This window comes from Dermacentor variabilis, chromosome 4 (assembly GCF_050947875.1).
Source record: "Dermacentor variabilis isolate Ectoservices chromosome 4, ASM5094787v1, whole genome shotgun sequence".
NCBI lineage: Eukaryota > Metazoa > Arthropoda > Arachnida > Ixodida > Ixodidae > Dermacentor > Dermacentor variabilis.
This window is the reverse complement of record NC_134571.1, coordinates 219835694-219856265: the sequence shown is the minus strand read 5'-3', so window position 1 is coordinate 219856265 and position 20572 is coordinate 219835694. Positions and strand designations below refer to the sequence as shown.

At 48.0% G+C, this 20572-nt stretch overlaps 1 protein-coding gene across 4 annotated transcripts in view; it reads left to right on the top strand.

Annotated features, from left to right (window-relative positions):
- LOC142580118 (acid phosphatase type 7) overlaps nt 1-20572 on the top strand; it is a 229898-nt gene that overhangs the window by 191163 nt on the left and 18163 nt on the right. For 3 of the 4 annotated variants that reach the window (XM_075690940.1, XM_075690939.1, XM_075690936.1), the window contains exon 8: nt 6129-6242. The exons of the other annotated variant lie outside the window; for it this stretch is intronic. In XM_075690940.1, coding sequence (XP_075547055.1) covers nt 6129-6242 — 114 coding nt within the window. The remainder of the gene's footprint in view (nt 1-6128; nt 6243-20572) is intronic. 4 annotated transcript variants of the gene reach the window in all.

The window sequence follows — 20572 nt, the reverse complement described above, 5'->3', positions numbered from 1 at the left end:
ATTTCCTTGTGGTTACTCAGTGCCAGCAGGGTACCAGCCCCACCTGCGGCAGAACCGTGCCACGTGGCCAGAAAAGCCACGCGCGAAGCAGACGGGCTGGTTTTTGTAGGTCGGCCACGGATTGTGAACAGGTGGCCCATATTTGGGTGCACAATGCTGAGCCTGGCGTAGAGTTGTGGAGGTGCTCAGAAGCCGCTTCAGAGCGTGTCGTTCACAGCTGCAGAAGGTGACACGTAGAAGCCGCTTGTGGGCGTGTAGTAGGCAACTGCAGGCGGAAGTCTTGCACTGCCGACGAGACCAGCGTACTTGAGCGAAACCGACGCTGGAGGTGGCTCATTAGCGATAGGTAGCGCGTTGCTGACTTGTTCGTGTATGACGCGTCGGAGTTCCGGAGACAAAGATGACCCAGACGACTGGGTAGCAGGCAGGAGTGACACTTGGCGAATGACTTCCTCTCGAACAAATAGTATGATTTGGTCTAGGAAGGAGGAGTGGGCGGGAGCAGCACTCGAACTGTCTGTTAGGGCCGAAATCGTGGCGTCCGGCGCGAAATCTCGGCGTGTAGTAAGGCGCTGTTTGCGGAGCTCACCGTAGCTAGACCGTAATGACGGCGTGAGCCATTTCAGTATTTTTCGCCTAGAGCACTTGGAAGGCGTCATCTTCTATGCCTTTCATTACATTCTTTATCTTTCCAGCTTCGGGCACAACGCGATTAATGCGCCGGCAAAGGTCTACTACGTCTTCAATGTAGCTGGTGATGTTTTCACCCTTTTGCTGAGCGCGACCACACATGAGCTCTTCCGCGCGAAGCTTTCTCACAGCAGAGCGACCGAATACTTTGAAACAATTCGTAAATGCCCTGAAGAACGGTAGATTGGGCGAATTGGTAGTTTTCCATAATGTTTAAGAATAGCGCTAAAAACGTGCACCGGACACATAATAGAGGATGGGACACACACAGCGCTGTGTGTGTCCAGTGTGTGTCCAGCGCCGTGTGTGTCCCGTCCTATATTCTGTAGCCCGGTGTACGTCTTTAGCACTGCTTTTAAACATTATTGTAAGTGCTGTCCAGGTGGAACGGCCGGATTCATGATTGCGAAACCAAAGATTAGCGACTCCAGAAACATAGAAGGTGGCGTTAGTCACTTAAGCTGTGCCATCCAATTTGTTATGAGCACTCACGCGGCCGTATGACGAGAACCAATCCTCCATGTCATGATCGTCGGTGCCGCTCAAGACAGGAGGATCTGTTTGGCATAGTGCACGGGAGCAGACGATAGACGATGCCTGGGGAGGATCAGGCTGCTTTGGTCCTGAGGCAAGGCGAAAACGGGAGCGAGCTTCCGGTGGCTGCATAGTTTGAGGTCGGTAAAGGGCTCAGCACCTCCACCAAGTTTTCCAAACGTGTTCTGGTTTAATTACTAAAGCTCTCAGAGAATAGAGCACCACAGCAAGAGGTGCTCTTCGGCGCTTCCGAAGCAACCGACGCGGCCGTTGTGTCCATGTGAGCACATGCCACGTCACGGCGAAGGCAACGCCAGCTTTTTAAGTGGCGGACCTCACCCCTGATACTGTACGTGCCAAAGTAAACACGCCAGGGAAGCGGACAATCGCAATTCAAACAGACAATCGCAGCTCAATCTGTCGTGCGCGAACAAAGAAAGCGGAGATCAAACACTCTGTTTTCCGTCACGGGAATGCTCGTGGGGGATGGGAAGGAAGGAGGGGGGGCGGCATTGTGCTCCGGCAGCAAATGCGCATTTCGTGACCGAATGGCGTATTTACTATTCTAGTAGGTACGTACAGCGGGACGTGGTGCTTGCGCAGACGCCGGACATTTGCGCGCATGCGTGAGTAAGAGTCGGTGCGAGAGAGGAAATGTTGCCACTTTTGCTCCTTCAATATAAGACTGCCTAGGCACTGAGGAGGAGTTTCTTAGCGCGTGTTGTATGCGTTTGTCCCTAGGCGTGCTGGCAGAAGTCGCGGAGCGTAGTAGTGCTGAAATTAGCGTCGCAAGTTTGCGGCTGGACGTAATTATATTTTTCAATAGTCTTTTGTACTAATTGAAACAACGTGCCATTATTTAGCATTGTTGGCAGCGCCTCCAGGACCCCAAAGCGGCAACGGGGACATCAAAGCTGGAACTCGGACTGGCCCGTGGGTTGGGCCTGGCCAAGGCCTGCGCGTACCAGGAATGTATAATATCGGCTGTCCGCTGTCGCCGACAGCCCATTTTTTATGCGCACCCTCCCTTGCACGCTTCGGCCTGCGCGGCCCCAACCCACTGGCCGTGCTGCCTGCCGATTTAATACCGCCGCTACCCCTTCGGTGCCCCGTAGGTCCTGTGCCGCCTGCTTTATCATAACCTCAGGTGCTCTCCTGAGGCTTCCGTTTGCCGGTTACATTTGCCTTCCTGGAGCAGTGCTGGTAAAAAATTCAATCTATCGTCTCGACAATCTATCAAAGCGATCCGCGACTTATACACCAGTCACAACCCTGCCCCTTCAGATGTCACTATCATCATCATCAGCCTGGCTACGCCCACTACAGGGCAAAGGCTTCTCCCATACTTCTCCAACTGCATCGGTCATGTGTTAATTGTGGCCATGTTGTTCCTGCAAACTGCTTAACATCATCCGTCCCCCTAAATTTCTGCCGCCCCTTGCTACGTTCCATTCTCTTGGAATCGAGTCCGTAACCCTTAATGGCCATCGGTTACCTTCCCTCCTCTTTACATGCCCTGCCCATGCTTATTTCTTTTGTTGATTTCAACTAAGATGTCATTAACTTGCGCTTGTTCCCTCACCCAATCTGCTCTCTTCTTATCCCCCCTTAACGTTACATCCATCATTCTTCTTTCCATAGCTCGTTGCGTCATCCTCAATTTAAGTAGAACCCTTTTCGTAAGCCTCCAGGTTTCTGCCTTGTAGGTGAGTACTGGTAAGACACAGCGATTACCAAATAGGGCGTCCGCGCCCACTACCTCAGGGCGCGGGCAGCCAGCGGCGGAGCGTAAAGAAACTCGACCCCACTCCGCAATGCCGTCATGTCTACCGGACAAACGCATACAACACGCGCTAAGAAATCTCCTCCGTAGTGCCTAGGCAAATTCACATATTCAAGGAGCAAAGGCCCCCAGATTTTCTCTCTCGCACACGCTCTTAGTCGCGCCTGCGCAGAAACGTCGAGCGCCGGGAGAAGCGCCACGCCCCGCTGTACCTACTAGCAATTCTAAATACGTCACCGGGTGCAGAGGCAACTGATCATCGCGGCTCAGTCTCGCGCGCTCTATATGGATCCAAGCGGGGAGGCAGCGCGGGAGGGAGAGGGGCGGGTTTGGCTCTTCCAAGTGTACTTCGCACGGCCGCGCGTGGTCGCGCGCACCGTATCTTGTAAATAACCTGCAGACGGTTCATACTTTTGTGTGCGCCGTGTGCTCGCGCTCTTGCGATGGAGTGGTAGACCGCACGAAGGTCACTTCGCTCGCTGCTGCTGCCGCGTTGCTCACAGCACCGTTCTGACAGCGAGTGTCCGCGCTCATAGAGTGTATTCGTGTTTGCTCGTGCGCGCTAACACCACATGCTTGTTAATTCAGTTACTAAGCGAATGTTTCCAAGTTTATACGTCTAATAAAACTAGTATCTTTACTTCGTATAGATGTGCTCTAATTGCCTATAGCAATCGATGCTTCGCCTTGCGGGCGAAACTGCGACATGTTTGTCCGCGTAGCGCAGGCAATTGAGAAGACCCTTGCGTGTAACTGGGATCCATTAATAAAGGAGACATTGGTGGGTAGCTTCACTGAGTGGCACCGCGGAGCGTCGGCAAGCGTGGTAGCTTCGCTCAGGTGCATCGAGTGGAGCAATGTTATGCGAAATCGCTGCATGTTAAAAAAAAGCAGGCGAATGATTCTTCAAAGACTAAAAAAGCGTGACGAAACTAGCCTGGAAAGCCTCCTCATAAGTACCAAGGGAGACATTTCTATCATCGCGTCGCGCGACATATCTGTGACGTCCTTCAGGTGTCTCATCATATTGTCAATTTAAAACGCTGTCACTCAGGCACTTTAGAAAGCTCTAGAGTCGAATCCGTATCGCGTGCTTCTGTACGGGCACTTTTCGATCACGATCTTGCACGATACGGATCAAGTAGATCTCAGTTGTAGGCTGTCGTCTGCACCATAATGCTCAGTGAGCTCAGCTGAGTCCCGATTGGTCCGTACAACAGTTACATCCTCGATCGCGACCGTAAACTGTTATTCGTATTGAGCTTGATCACGATCGCACGTGCTGATGTTGGACCGGTACTAAAGAACGACCAAGAGCCAAAGCAATTCAAACCACCGCTGCCCTCCTCCCACAACACAACCCGCATATTCAAGGTGCCCCACAGTATTGTCGGCATTCTTTTAGCAATGGGCTACCTGATCGTACACCTGTGCTAAAACGGTCAACTGCTTTAAACTTGCAACTACAGAAATGTTACTGGTCATGTGCTCTGTCAAACAAACACCAAAATGCACAATGTTCGTCGAACGCGCAAATCAACCAACGTTCAATGCGTCGTTGAAAGGACGTCGTGTTATTCTATTCTAGCTATTCGTGTTATTTATTCTAGCTATTCACGTCGCCACGAGTAAACTGTCACGACTAAGTTGGGCGGCGAAGCAACAACACGGCCGCCAGTTATATCGAGCACCAAGTGAAGCGGCAAACTTTGGCTTTACGACTTAATTGGTCCTTCGAACGGCGGCTGCCCCTTTGCTGTGTTCCTTTTGTTACCATCTACCCGCGAAACTGTCGAACTTGACAGGAGGCTCCAGGCCCCCGATGTTTGTGTCACTGTTATGGCAGCTGATCGGGCAATAGTAGAGCATGTTGTATTAGAATGTGAAGACGTCTACCCAGCGGTCGATTTAGGCACCACTGGCCTCCTTGAAGTCCTTGAGTTCAGCGAGAGCAGTGGAAAAGTAAACATGTGCGCAATAGGGATTAGCAAGAGGCCCCGATTGGAGGATTGGTGGAATAAAAGCAGGGAAACGACAAAAGACGGAGACGTAGAAAAGCACATTTCGCAATAGGGGGTCAGAAAATTTGGTTGTGGGAGTTCATAGCGTTTTTTTTTTCTTTTTTTATGGTTTAACCTATGTAGGACATTAGGCAGTATAATAGCAAGAGCTTGGTGGCGCAACCCAGCGCCCCGTTCCAAAGAGGACGCTTATAACATCCATCGATCCATCCATCCAAACTTGAGCTTGGGAGCCCTAAGGAGGCGCATGTTGACGCAGCTGTTATCTCGCCACCGAGCCTTAGTACCACAAAAATCGGCGAGTCGCGCGGAGATTTCTTACAGCAAGATATCCAACGACTCATCGAAAAGGAATGACATATGGCGACAAGACATAGCTGTTTTATTGTGTTCTAAGCCGTTGAATATTCTGCAACATGGGCGCCCACACTGATATCCTGTAGGAGCGGTGGCTCTGAATGAATAAACGGCATTTTTCTTCCACTCGGCCGCTGCATCGAACTTGTGGCGCAGCACTGGCGTCGGAGGCCGGTGGCAACTGCGGTGTCGGACCCACCGTCGGGGTCTCGCTACGCGGCTAGCCGTCGGTGCTCTCTTCCCCTAAGCGCAGAGAGCACGAAGTTACGATGGCGATAGTGTCAGGGTTATTAAAATAATGAGAAGGAAATAATAATTCAGTTCGGGCACATTTCGCTCTTCTTCGGCGGCTCATCCTTAACCCAGTTGTTTCATTCTCGTGAATACCTGTTATAATACCTATTATTTATGTTAGTCGCATGGTTCTGCCGTGGCGTATGGCTGTGATGTGGCTCTCTCGGGGTCCCTTGTGGTTAATCGGTCTGATCAAATGCTTTTTTATCAATAATTTGATGCCTCACGCCAGTCATGTGCAGTATTTTTTTTAGATCTCGTGCTTCTTCAATGAACCTTAGTTGGAAGCAAGTGCCAACCTTGTTTACTCGCCCATTTATTCCGTGCTACTGTTGTATCCTTCGCTCAACCAACTACCTCAAAAAAAATTGTTCACTAAAACGTTATTGGTTCACCGCAAAAACCATTTACGAGAGCATGTTCTCCCTAATGAAACGTTCGTAACGCAGGAGGCTACGCGGGCCGAGCGGCGCCGCGAGAGGCCCTGGATTATCACCATGGGACACCGACCCATGTACTGCAGCAACAACGACCGAGACGACTGCACCATGAACGAGAGCATCGTGAGTTCCACTCGACCCATGAGCGCGACTGCTAGTTCCCAGAAGCGGCGTACCTCATTGCTCACACACACGCAAGTTAAAAAAAAAAACATTTGCGGATCGCACGCACTGTGGGATTTGATGTAAGCGAAGCTTTGTATGCTGTTTGCTTTGACTGACGATAATTAGTGCTGATGTTGGCAGCGAATGTGCAATTACTTCAGGATTTAATTCAATGCGAGAGTGGTGAGTCAATGTTAACGTTACCTTCCCGTACCACTGCTGTTTGTCTCCACAGGCCACAGAACACGAAGGGAGACGTGTTCGCTTGAAACGTTGTTCTGCTTCATTGTTCATAATCGCGTAGATCGTGCAGCATTACTATGACCTCAAATGGCACATCGCATCATGGCAGAAGTGTTAAATTTTACATGAAGTGTGGGCCTGTACGTAATTCAAATATTCCTTAACATCCATATATTATTATTATATACGTATGTTAATAATGCGTATACTGTTATATACATTAATACATACATTCGCGGTCTGCACCACGTTTCGCTACGTAGCGAAGACACCCTTGTTCTGCGTGACGTTTCTTTCGGTCCTGGGTAGTGCTTCAGAGGCCGTGCTTCAGATGATTAAAACGGAAAACAATATTACTGAAGCTGCAAGGGAACGCAAAGATAAAAGAACGTAAAGTTGTGACATATGTTCGCAAGATTTCCCACAATTTCAAAAAAAGTTGTGAAACGATATGGAGTACAGGTGGCATTTTTGGCTCCTGGCAAGCTTGCTGGATTATGCTCGCGCATAGGAAGAAGCACGAATAGGTCCCAAGGGTGCGGAATAAAGCACACCAGTTCCTACGTAGATTGCAGTGTTGGGGCAGTCTATGAGGTTCCTCTATCATGCGTCAAAGTCTACGTAGGCTAAACAGGAAGTTGTGGTAACATACGCATGCGTGAGCATGAATTGTCGATTAAGAATAAAGTGAGTGGGCGCCTTCCTACACATTGCTTGGCATGCCCGTGTAAGCTGATCCTGAAAGAAGTTTAGATATTGTTACGTAGGAAGACGCAGACGAAAAGCTATATACAACTATATTTACAGGGAAATACGCCGCACTTGGCCAAGAGGCAACAGCCCGCGCTAGCCTCTAATTGTCGTCGTCGTCTTCACACTGCTCGGGTCTTGGTGATCGCGAATACTGTACCGTAGCACTACCCCCAGCGGCAAAAGCGCCGTCCTGGAGCACCTAAAGGCCAGACTCGGAAGCAGTGTAGTAGGCTTTGAGCCTACTGACTGCACGACACCACTAGATGCCAGAGTAGAGGACGACGTTGAACTCACAGGAGCAATTTCGTACGCCACAGGCGGTAGGGCCCTGTGTATCGCGAACGGAGGTTTTCTGCAAGTCCGACGTGACGAGACGGCGACCACAGGAGCACGAGCGCACCAGGCAAAACTGTACGTCACGGTGGCGGGCGTTGTACTGACATTGCTGAGTGGTTTGCGAGGCCGTCAGTCGAGTACGGGCAAGCTGGCGTGCATGGTCGGCGAGGGTGATGGCGTCGCGCGCATACTCGCTTGTTGAGATAGAAGCAGGACGAAGTGCCGTGTCTAGGGCAAAGGTCGGTTCGCGACCATGCGGTAGATAAAATGAAAATCCGGCGGTGTAGTGCCAGGAAAAATTCTACGCAAATGTGACGTAAGGAAGGGCAATGTCCCAGTCGTGGTGGTCCTTGGAAACGTACTTGGACAGCATATCGGTAAGAGTACGGTTTAACCGCTCTGTTAGGCCACTGGTTTGAGGATGGTATGAAGTAGTCAGCTCGTGTTGAATGGAGCAGGAACGCACAATGTCGGCGATAACTTTCGAAAGGAAATTACGACCACGGTCAGTAAGCAGCTGTCGCGGGGCGCCATGAAGCAAGATAATGTCACGCAAGAGAAAGTCCGCGACGTCAGTGGCGCATCTGGTAGGGAGAGCCCGCGTGATAGCGTATCGGGTGGCGTAATCACTTGCGACGGCTACCCATTTGTTCCCGGAGGATGACGTGGGAAATGGACCGAGGAGGTCTAATCCAACACGAAAGAACGGTTCCACAGGGACGGCGATGGGCTGCAGATGACCGGCAGGTAGCACCTGAGGTGTTTTCCGACGCTGGCAGGAATCACAGGCAGCAACATAGCGTCGGATGGAGCGAGCGAGACCAGACCAATAGAAGCGGCGGCGGACGCGGTCGTACGCGCGAGTTACCCCAAGATGTCCTGCAGTGGGTGCGTCATGCATCTCAACAATAACAGTCAGTCGTAGATGTTTTGGCACGACAAGAAGATCAGAGCCGTCAGGGAGTAAGTTCTTTCGGTGAATAATGCCGCCCTGGAGGACATATCGGCGAACGGATGCGTCGGTAGGTGTAGACAGCAGACGCTCGATGAGTACTCCCAGCGATAGGTCTCGGTACTGCTCATTGACGGTGTTAGCGTAGGCAGACACAGAGAAAATGCCGTTGGCGGTAATACTGTCGGCGTCATCAGGCTCGTCGACCGGGTAGCGAGACAGGCAGTCAGCGTCCTTGTGTAGTGGGCCAGATTTGTAGATTACAGAATACGAATATTCCCAGCGACCAAGTCTTCCTGTAGGATCTTTCAGTGAGCATAACCAGCAAAGCGCGTGATGGTCTGTGACAACGGAGAAAGGTCGGCCCTATAAGTATGGGCGGAATTTCGCAACCACCCAAACTAGGGCCAGACACTCACGCTCAGTGATGGAATAGTTGCGCTCCGCGGGTGACAGGAGTCTGCTGGCTTAAGCGATAACGCGGTCGTGGCCGCGCTGGCGTTGTGCCAGTACTGCGCCAATTCCGTGACCGCTGGCATCATTACGGACTTCGGTAGGCGCAGAAGGATCGAAATGGGCCAGAACGGGAAGCGTTGTGAGAAGGTCGATTAGATGCGAGAAGGCAGAGGCCTCGTTATCGCCTCACTGGAAAGGGGCGTCTTTTTTCAAAAGCTCGGTTAGTGGTCGTGCTATGGCGGCAAAATTTTTCACGAAACGGCGGAAGTATGAACAAAGGCCGATGAAGCTGCGCACATCCTTGACACACTTCGGAACGCGGAAGTGCGTAATAGCATGAATCTTGCCTGGATCCGGTTGCACTCCTTTTGCGTCAACGAGATGTCCAAGGACGGTAATCTAACGACGGCCGAATTGGCACTTTGATGCGTTGAGTTGCAGACCGGCTCGACGAAAAACGTCCAGCACTGCTCAGAGGCGCTCGAGGTGGGTAGCGAACGTTGGGGAGAATACTATAACGTCGTCCAAGTAGCACAGGCACGTGTAACATCTGAAACCGTGAAGAAGGGAGTCTATCATGCGTTCAAAAGTGGCAGGAGCGTTACGTAGACCGAACGGCATCACTTTGAATTGATAAAGCCTGTCGGGTGTTACAAAGGCACTCTTCTCGCGGTAGACATCGTCCACGGCAACCTGCCAGTAGCCGGAGCGAAGGTCAATAGAGGAGAAATAGCGAGCACCGTGGAGGCAATCAAGGGTGTCATCAATCCGAGGTAGGGTATACACGTCCTGTTTACAGGGAAATACGCCGCACTTGGCCAAGAGGCAACAGCCCGCGCTAGCCTCCAATCGACGTCGTCGTCTTCACACTGCTCGCCTCTTGGTGATCGGAAATACTCTACCGTAGCAATATTGTGCCGGTGCCGAGATAGCCGAGTGAGAGAGTTACGCGAGGCGTATCATATTAGAAAGAAGGGAGATGATTGTGTCAGCGACACCTCTGTTTATCTGCACAAAAATGAAATGAGGGTTATTGATCAATGTAGTTAGGTTACGTTTTTCTTGAACAGAAAGTTTTTGGGTGATCATGCTTTCTCCGCGCACGCGCAGTGGTGTATTTCTGAGGTGTACATATATGTCGTCTTTGTGGAATAAAGATTAGTTGCAAGTCTGCGCCAGCCTTGTGGGCTCTCTCCCTGTGGTCGTTTGTTCGCGCAGTTATAAAACTGTTTGCTAATATGCATCAACTCGCCCAACAAAAAGTTCTTCTGAGCATTCAGATGTTTTCTGCTCGCACCTTCCGCGGATGCATGGCCCACCGAAGTTTTACAGCACCAGCTTTGCCGTCTGGTTTCTACGTCTGTACGTAACTTCTACGCCAAAAACACCAGCGACCCACACTTGTGCTATCTCCATGCCTATCGCGAGCTTCCAGACGGTCTTTTTCTAGGCACGGGAAACTATGAGAACCTGCGGCAGTTCGCAATTTCGCAGTACGGCTTCACCGTACGAGCACCTTGCTCACAACGTACACTGCCGATCCAGCCTGATACATCTCTCTCGGATTACGCGAACCCGACAATACGAACGAGGATAGCACCTGCTTTCCTTAGCTTCTCTGACGAAAGCACTGGCAAATTACGCAACATACGAGCAGCCGCCAGACTAGCCACGCCATCTCGAGACCAACATCCTGCTAGTAGTCACAATACCCTGCCCTGCACAACCGCACTTCACCTGAAGTGGTGACGCAGCATGAATTAGCAAGGGCAATAAGGCACAGCGACAGTCGCAGTTCTCCTGCCACAGTTGCACTCCGTTCGGAGACACCGTCTTCAGCGTTATTCCCTTCAACAGCCTCGATTCTCGACACCCGCCAAGAACTGGCCACTACGCCTCAACACTGCTTGCTGAGTTGCATGCACAGCACCGTGCGCGCAGATGTTGACAACGCAAGACGTCGTCCTCAACGCACACCACAATGCGTCCTGTGTCCAGACACTCTCAGCCACGACCACCAGACAGCTATCTGTTTGCGCCCTTGACTTGGTTACGTTATAATATACTTGGTGACATTATGGTTGGCGCGGACCGAATTTTCAAAGAGTGCGGAGGATTCTTATGTGGCTTGAATATAGTTGCTGAATACTCATCCTCTCTCATATTTTTTTTAGCGTTATGCGAGAATTGTCACTCATTTTCCGTTTTTCCTTACTGAACTATGCTAGGCACGATGTTTATATTTCGTTATAGTAGCTAGAACGCATATTCTTATGAACGGTCGATAACCGTTTTTGAGTGTAGGTTAAACTTAGCCACTTCGTCGAAATGTATTTACTCAACAGTTACAGAGTCGTGTTACATGGAGTGTGGGTCAATCCCAGTGGTAGTGCAATAGTGGCCTGAGGTAAAGTGCAAGAGAGCAGGTAGGAGAACAGAAGAGAACGAATACGCAGCGCTACTAACAATTGAAACTTTATTGCACACGCTTAATACATATATACCAGAATACAACAGGGAAAGAAGCCACCGTCGCAACATAGATCACTTCTTGGCATTATCATCCTTTGTGCTTACTTGCGATTTACGTCAGGTAATGTAGCACCAGCTAGCCCACCAGTCTCTTCTTTCACAGTACCGGGCCGACCCGCGGCTGAGCTGAATCAGGCTTAAACATACAAGCCTAGGAAAATCTAAGGAGTGAAACGTTGCGCTCTATAGGAATGCGTGGTCTCCTATACGGGGGTTGAAATGAATTGAATTTCCATTTATTTATTTATTTATTTATTTATTTATTTATTTATTTATTTATTTATTTATTTATTTATTTCCAATACTGCTAGCCCTTCCGGGCTGTTACAGGGGTGAGGGAAAAATAGTTTTCCACAAACACGTAACACCAGTTCCGCAATAAACAAACAATGCATTCAGCAAACACACGACAGTTTGCGCTCAAATGATTCAGTTGTGTGCGTTTCAATAAATACATCTGCGTCAAGTTTGTTCCAATCAACTATAGTTTTCACTAGAAAGGAAAATTTGAAGGCATCAACATACGGCATTACAGCATGAGGGTGACCTGTACGTGGGGACACTCGTCCAGGGGGACGCAAGTATAGTCTGGAGTCCAAATTGAATTTATTGTTATACATTTTGTACAAGAATTTCAACCTGGCTCTTTTTCTGCGCGTTGCGAGTTCGGCCAAGCCGGCAAGAGACGATAACGCAGTTACAGACTGCGTCCTTTGATAAGCATTAAAAATAAACCCTGCGGCTAGTCTTTGAATTTGTTCCAGTTTACTTATCAAGCGCACTTGGTGCGGATCCCCGACTATACATGCGTATTCCAGTGCGGGCCGTACAACTGTTTTGTACGCCTTGAGATTTACCTCGGGTGCAGCATCTTTCAACTTTCGCCTTAACAGACCGAGTTTGCGTTGAGCAGAACCACAAATGTTTTAAATGTGTGCGTTCCAACTCAAATTGTGCGTGATTGTGACCCCGAGATACTTAAGCTTACTAACCTGTTGAAGTGGGCTGTTATTTATTCTGTAAGTAAAATGCAACTGGGTTTTCTTGTTAGATACAGTCACGTAAGCTGATTTATCGAAATCAATTTTCATGTCCCATGTAACACACCAGTCATAAATTCTTTGCAACTATTCGTTCAACAACACTTGATCCTGGAAATTCCTAACGCGACAGTAAATACGGCAATCATCCGCATGTAGGCGCAGTTCAATGTTAGGATGCAAGTCATTAGCAATGTCATTTACATATAATAGAAACAAAATTGGTCCTAAAACCGAACCTTGTGGCACACCAAATAAAACAGGTAAGGAGGATGATCTTTCGCCTGCTATTTGAACATATTGCTTTCTATTTGTAAGTTACGCATAGATCCATTTCCCAATTTGTGTATTAACTCCAAGTTTATACAATTTCTCAACAAGTTTTGTGTGACACATCCGGTCAAAAGCCTTCGAAAAATCAATTGCTGTAACATCAATTTGTTCCTTATTGTTAATTGCGACGCTCAAAAAGCTGCATCACTGTTGACAGACGTTGGCGAAAGCCAAGCTGCTTGCTGTAGAATAAGTTATTATTTTCTATATATTCAACCAGATGTTTCGATATTATGTTAAAAGCACTTCTTGTTGGGCTAGTTGGTAGCTGTTCATTATAAGATATGAAGACGCCAAATAAAGAGACACACACAAGAGAAGAGAACGGGACAGGGCGCCCGTTCTAAAATATTTTAACATTTTACACGTGGAGCATGTAATGGAAGTTGGCCGATAGTTTTCCGCCAATAACTTATTGCCCGCTTTAAATATGGGTACGATGCGTGCAAGGAGCCAATCTTCCGGCACACCTCCGATACGAAATGACATTGCAAAAATTCTAGACAAAAAATGTTATATCCATTCACAATAACGCCTTAAAAACTCATTGGAGATTTCATCGGGGCCACAAGATTTTTTGGTATCCAGTTTTAACAACAATGCTAGAATGCCTTCTCGAGGAAGTACAATAACATTTCTAACTTCACAGAGCAACAAACCATCACTCGCATTTATGGGGTGCCTATTACTGCCAGGTGTAAATATAGAATTAAAGATACTGTTAAAAGCCTGTGCGATCAATGCTGGTTTAGCGCAGACATTTGCGTCTAACTTAATTTCATTAATGTTGCACGTAGAACCAGATAAGTAATTCCAGAATTTTTGAAGCGAGTTTTGTAAGTAATCCACCACTGTTGCTGAAAAAAAATGCCGCCATCGCATCTTTTAATTCTTTTCTAACTTGCGTACTGAGACTGGCTATTTCTGCACATCGCCTTGGCATCCTTCTACATGGACGATTTAGTCGCCGCTTCAAATGAGTAATGTTTCTAGTTACCCATGGACTGGGTTTTCCTATGCGCTTCCTTTTCTTGGGCACATAGTTTTCTAAACAGGCGCAAACAACTGAGACAAAGTATCTCCAAACCCTATTTATGTCGTTATCAACCGGCATATTATCAAGAGCACGTTCTAAGTAGTCGATAACCGACATGTCTTCAGCCCGATTCAAGTTATACACATATACAGAGGAATATTTTTCTAATTGCGCGTTACCTATACTTAACACTGCTACTACTGTTTTATGGTCGAATATGCCTTCCTCAATGTCGACATTAAAATTAAATGTTCCGTTAGTCAAAAATAACAAATCTAGCGTAGATTTATTTTGCCCCTGTGTCCTGGTCGGCTCATGAACTACCTGAACAAATTTATGCTTAAGCATAATCTCGAACATTATATCAGCGCTAGGTTTTTCCACTGGCCCCGTAATTCTCGCATCCCAATCGACACCTGGTAAATTAAAATGCCCTGTTAAAATTATTATACTTCTGGCATTCCTTATGTTATTTAAATGCTGGTCAAGCACATACAAAAATTCAACAGGGCTTCCGGGGGCTATATAGATAACGCCAACTAGCAAAATGGTATTGCCAAGAAATAGTTTGCACCACACGCTTTCATGCCCGTTTATTGAGGGCACAGTTTCATATCTGAGTGGTTTCTTCACTAGAAGCGCCACGCCAGCACCTCGTGTTGCTCTATCCTTGCGGATTACATTGTAAGTGCTTTGAAATACCTCATCGTCCTGCACGTCACTGTGCAACCACATTTCTCGTATGGCAATGAGCAGTGTGTTGTGAAGCAATGACAAGTATTCAAGCTGTTCTACCTTATTCACTATGCTCCGTGCATTAATGTTCAGTAACCTTATTTCGGGGTGCCTTGCGCGTCACTAAACTTTTTCGGGAGTAGTTCAATGCGCAGTTTCATGCGCACATTCTGCTCAAAGTCCTATGTGTAAGCAATGTTATTGAAACGCTTATCGTGAACAAGACTGACCTTGGCGCCATCGCGTTTATCACTCTGAGCCGATTTCCAAAGTAGTCTTCTTTTTGCGACTGTTTCCGGTGAATAGTCGTCAGAAACACAAATTTTCGTTCCTTTGAGTTTTTTGCAGTTCTTAAAGATTACCACCTTGTGATTGTAATCGTACAATTTTGGGATAACAGGTCTATTGAATGATGGTTTCTTTTGACCAAACATATGTATTCTTTCAACTGATGAAATCGTGACGCGAAGTTTGTCGGAAAAAAATATTTTTTACAACTTGCTGCATGATATCTTCACGCGTCTCGTTTTCAGTCTCGGGAACACCAAATACAATAACATTATTCCGTCGTTCCCGGTCCTCTAAATCAGTTAGTCGCTGTTGTTGATACTGAACTTTTCGCTTAACGTCTTCGATCGTTCTTTCAAGGATTTCCACCCGAGCACATTGATTCGTAATTTTAAAGGGACACTAAAGTAAAAAATGATTTCTTCTGCATCAGTAAATTACCGTTCTACAACACCAAAACCCCCACTCTTTCAACGATAAGACGTTTGGTAAGCCAGAAAAAGCGCAAGAACGAAATACGGGTGGCGACACCTACTTAAGTTCCCGCACCTGGGGGCTGTGACATCTTGGATTTTGATGGCATCTTCTAGGGCCTACTAATCATATATAGCGGTACAGATTGACTGCATTTTGTTCTAAAGGAACCAAATATTAAACATGGCAAGTTTCGGGAACCTTTATTCAGCCAAGGCGGCCCAAATGCGAAAACATACTTTGCAATCCCTGACGTCACGCTGACGTACCGGCGCTGGGATTCCGGCGCGAAATTCAAATACTGATACTTGGACGTTCATTTTCTCATCTAATAATCTAACTATCTTTTTGAAATGACTGCCTGCAGGGTTCTCAAACGATGCTTCATTAGTCTAAACTGATTTATTGTTTCGCTTTAGTGTTCCTTTAACTAGGCTCTCTTCCAAACTGGCGAGCCTGTTGTCCATTTGAATTTGCTTATCCAAAATTTGTTTCAGTATTTCTTCCACAGTTGCGCCAGGGTTTGTTTCTACATCCCCGGAAAGCAAGACCTTTAGATCTAACCACCACATGCTCGAAACTTCACAACACTTCACAGGGAGCGGCAGCATTATTTGACATAGGCAATTTGACCGTAGTCTTGATACATGAGACTAATATTCGACTTGTAGAACAAGTCATGTGTGGTTATGCATCATTGCCGCTGCCATGCTGCCGCCCCCACTGAAGGTAGCCGAGTGCAGTGTTGGCTTTATATGCCCGCTGTCTGTTGCTGATGTCAGTGCTGCTCGACGATCCAACATACTCATCCGGGTGACATCCACCGTCGCTGAACTGGGCTCCGCACTGCTGACGATAAGCGGCAGAATCTGTAAAACAAGCCATGCGTGGTTATGCGCCATTGCCACGGCCGTGCTGCCGCCCCCACATTCTCGAGTTTGGCGTGCCAAAAACCTAGATTTCCATTTGAAGCATGCATTGGGGCACTCAGGATTAATGTTGACCGCCAGGGGATCCTTAGCGTGCTCTTCGTGCACGGAACACGGGCGTTTTTGCATTTCGCTCCATCGAAATGCGGCCGCCGCCCCGACCACCGCGGCCGGGGATGGATATCGTGACCTCATACTTTGCAGTGCAACAGCATAGCCGCTAAGCCACCGTGGAACTGCTTTATGGGAGTATATATGACAATTTCCACGTCTCAATAATTTCTCGCGTCGTATTCGAGTGCTGATTGCCATGTTATCGGTTGTTAACGAAACTTTCTCTCAAGTCTCTAAATATTTTAAGGCAGCTTGCCATGTGCGTATCATGGCCACGCACGCCTATATCTCCTCCAGTATCTCTACCGCGGGTGCGCTTTAAAACCAAGGCGCTGCAATTATGCTTCAGAAACTTTCCTTTCTTCTTCTCCTCCCTTAAACTCGTTGTCTTAACTACTACACGCAGAGACAAAGCAACGGCGCTCGCATTCGATCCCATAGATGAGATGAATATATATATATATATATATATATATATATATATATATATATATATATATATATATAAAATTATCAGTCATAGCAATCGTAGTACAGCCCTCTGGGCCGTTCTTTTTTCGAAAGTAGTCTTATTAGGGTTATTATAATTACACGAACATATTTCACCCTCATGAGCAGCAGTCCTTGAGATAGTTACTCGGGCTAGCTTCCCACGCTAAGCGTGCCGCACTCTCCTAGCACGTGATCAAGCTTTTCCTAGTCTCTAAAGCCTCTCGAGTTCGCTCTTACCCATGGGCGGTCATTTTTCCAAGAAAGTATGCCAATCGACCAGCGCGGACATCAGTCCCTTTCAACGTAAGTATGAGGCTCGGGACAGGAGCTATAGCGCTTCAGTGTAACCTGGGGCCTGACGGACCAACCGACTGAGCTATCTTTCCGTGAAACATCCAAGGGTCACGAGTTCAAATCACTTGTTCTCTTCCTTTTTTTCTTTTTTCTTCCCCCCTTTTTAATATGTCTTTTCCTTTAGTTTATCACTTTACGAGGACCCTCCTAAACAAACAATCTCCTCCATTATGTATGGCCACACATGTGCAGGTCATAAATATCAGGTTCTCTAGTTGAGTGCCGTCCGTGCGGTATAACCGAGCTCAGATTGGTCCACCTTGACTGATCAAATAAAGCACCACTGTAGGTTAAATGAGGCGTACAACTCCTGCGGGGCTGGTAGAGTATCCGCCTGGGGTGCTTGGTGCGCGGCACCGGGCACCCGAGGCGGATACTCCACCCGGTGAATCCCGGTGAATCTACCTGGTGCCGCGCAATTCTCCACCGAAAAAAAAAAACAAAAAAACGTGTGTTGCGAAAATTGCACAAACAGGCCTAGAGTGCGGCCTGATCCCGGTGACAAGAAACGGTAACACACTCTCTCACCAGAGTAGAATTCGCCACCCTGGTGCAGTACTTGGTCACAACCTCCTATATGAATACAGCAATCAAATCCCGTCCCTCAGTGCCCAGCAGCCGCGAAGCATTTGACCATGGCGGCGGTCAGATCTGTGACGCAGCAGAGGGTGCTAAGAATCCCTGGCTCCGGATAGGCCGCCATTGGAATATGAACCAGGCAAAGTTTAACGTTATCTAGTGAGGCGAGTCTAGCAGTGTTATTGGAGGAATTAGAGCGTAGTAAATGCGATATAATAGGGCTCAGTGAGGTTAGGAGGACAAAAGAAGCATATACAGTGCTAAAAAGCGGTCACGTACTGTGCTACCGGGGCTTAGCGAGAGACGAGAACTAGGAGTCGGATTCCTGATTAATAAGGATATAGCTGGTAACACACAGGAATTCTATAGCATTACCGAGAGGGTGGCAGGTCTTGTTGTGAAACTTAATAACAGGTACAAATTGAAGGTAGTGCAGGTCTACGCCCCTACATCCAGTCATGATGACCAGGAAGTCGAAAGCTTTTCTGAAGACGTAGAATCGGCGATCGGTAAAGTCAAAACAATATACACTATACTGATGGGCGACTTCAATGCCAGGGTAGGCAAGAAGCAGGCTGGAGAGAAGTCAGTGGGGGAATATGGCATAGGCATTAGGAATAGCAGGGGAGAGTTATGTTGGAGTTTGAAGGGCGGGGAGAAAATAAGAAGGGGGGGGGAGACAATAGTTCGACAATAGAGTAAAGAGGGGGGGGAGACAATAGTTCGACGTGTGGCGCATGAGGTGGGGGTCGCCAACCAGTCTGACGAGTCCGGTAACGTGGTACACGCGTCCCCCGGCGCACCATAATTGGAATGCGACGGGGATTGGATGTGGTCGGACAACTTGAGTGATGCCAGGAAAAGGGTCCGTATCCAACACACTCAAGCCTTTCTGGCGACCTGAGCAACTGAAGTCGCAGGCTTTCTTCAACACGGCGTTGACGTTCAGTATAAGATGTTCAATATGTCCAATATATCCATAAGAAAGGGGGCGCCAAACACTTGAAAAATTATAGACCGATCAGTTTACTGTCCGTTGCCTACAAAGTATTTACTAAGGTCATTGCAAATAGAATCAGGAACACCTTAGACTTCCGTCAACCAAAGGACCAGGCAGGATTCCGTAAAGGCTACTCAACAATAGACCATATTGACACTATCAATCAGGTGATAGAAAAATGTGTGGAATATAACCAACCTTTATATATAGCTTTCATTGATCACGAGAAAGCGCTTGATTCAGTCGAAACCTCAGCAGTCATGGAGGCATTGCGGAATCAGGGTGTAGATGAGCCATATGTAAAAATACTGGAAGATATCTATAGCGGCTCCACAGCCACCGTTGTCCTCCATAAAGAAAGCAACAAAATCCCAATAAAGAAAGGCGTCAGACAGGGAGATACGATCTCTCCAGTGCTATTCACAGCATGTTTACAGAAAGTAGTCAGAGACCTGGAGTGGGAGAATTGGGGATAAATGTTGATGGAGAATACCTTAGCAACTTGCGATTTGCTGATGATATTGCCTTACTTAGTAACTCAGGAGACCAATTGCAATGCATGCTCACTGACCTGGAGATGCAAAGCAGAAGGGTGGGTCTGAAAGTGAATCTGCAGAAAACTAAAGTAATGTTTAACAGTCTCGGAAGAGAATAGCAGTTTACGATAGGTAGCCAGGCACTGGAAGTGGTAAGGGAATACATCAACTTAGGGCAGGTAGTGACCACGGATCCGGATCATGAGACTGAAATAACCAGAAGAATAAGAATGGGCTGGGGTGCGTTTGGCAGGCATTCTCAAATCATGAACCGCAGGTTGCCATATCCCTCAAGGGAAAAGTGTATAACAGCTGTGTCTTACCAGTACTCACGTATGGGGCAGAAACCTGGAGGCTTACGAAAAGGTTTGTGCTGAAATTGAGGACGACGCAACTAGCTATGCAAATAAGAATGATGGGCGGAACTTTAAGGGATAAGAAAAGAGCGGATTGGCTGAGGGAACAAACGCGGGTAAATGACATCTTAGTTGAAATCAAGAAAAACAAATGAGGGGCATGCGCATGGTATATAATGAGGAGGGAAGATAACCGATGGTCATTAAGGGTTACGGACTTGATTCCAAGGGAAGGGAAGCGTAGCAGGCGGTGGCAGAAAGTTAGGTGGGCGGATGACATTAAGACGTTTGGAGGGACAACATGGCCACAATTAGTACATGAAAGGGGTAGTTGGAGAAGTATGGGAGAGGCCATTGCCTTGCAGTGGGCGTAACCAGGCGGCGGCGGCGGCTGCGGCTGCTGCTGCGGCTGCTGCTGCTGCTGCGGCTGCTGCTGCTGCTGCCGCCGCCGCCGCCGCCGCCGCCGCCGCCGCCGCTGCTGCTGCTGCTGCTGCTGCTGCTGCTGCTGCTGCTGGTGGTGGTGGTGCTGGTGGTGGTGGTGGTGGTGCTGCTGCTGCTGCTGCTGCTGCTGCTGGTGGTAGTGGTGGTGGTGGTGGTGGTGGTGGTGGTGGTGGTGGTGGTGGTGGTGGTGGTGGTGGTGCGTTATAATTATAGTAATGAGTCTGAGTCTGTATTTCACACATGCACACATAGGTACATGGCTGTGGAAAAGGAATTAAAAGCCGCTAAAAAGCCGCTTGACGGTGCTGC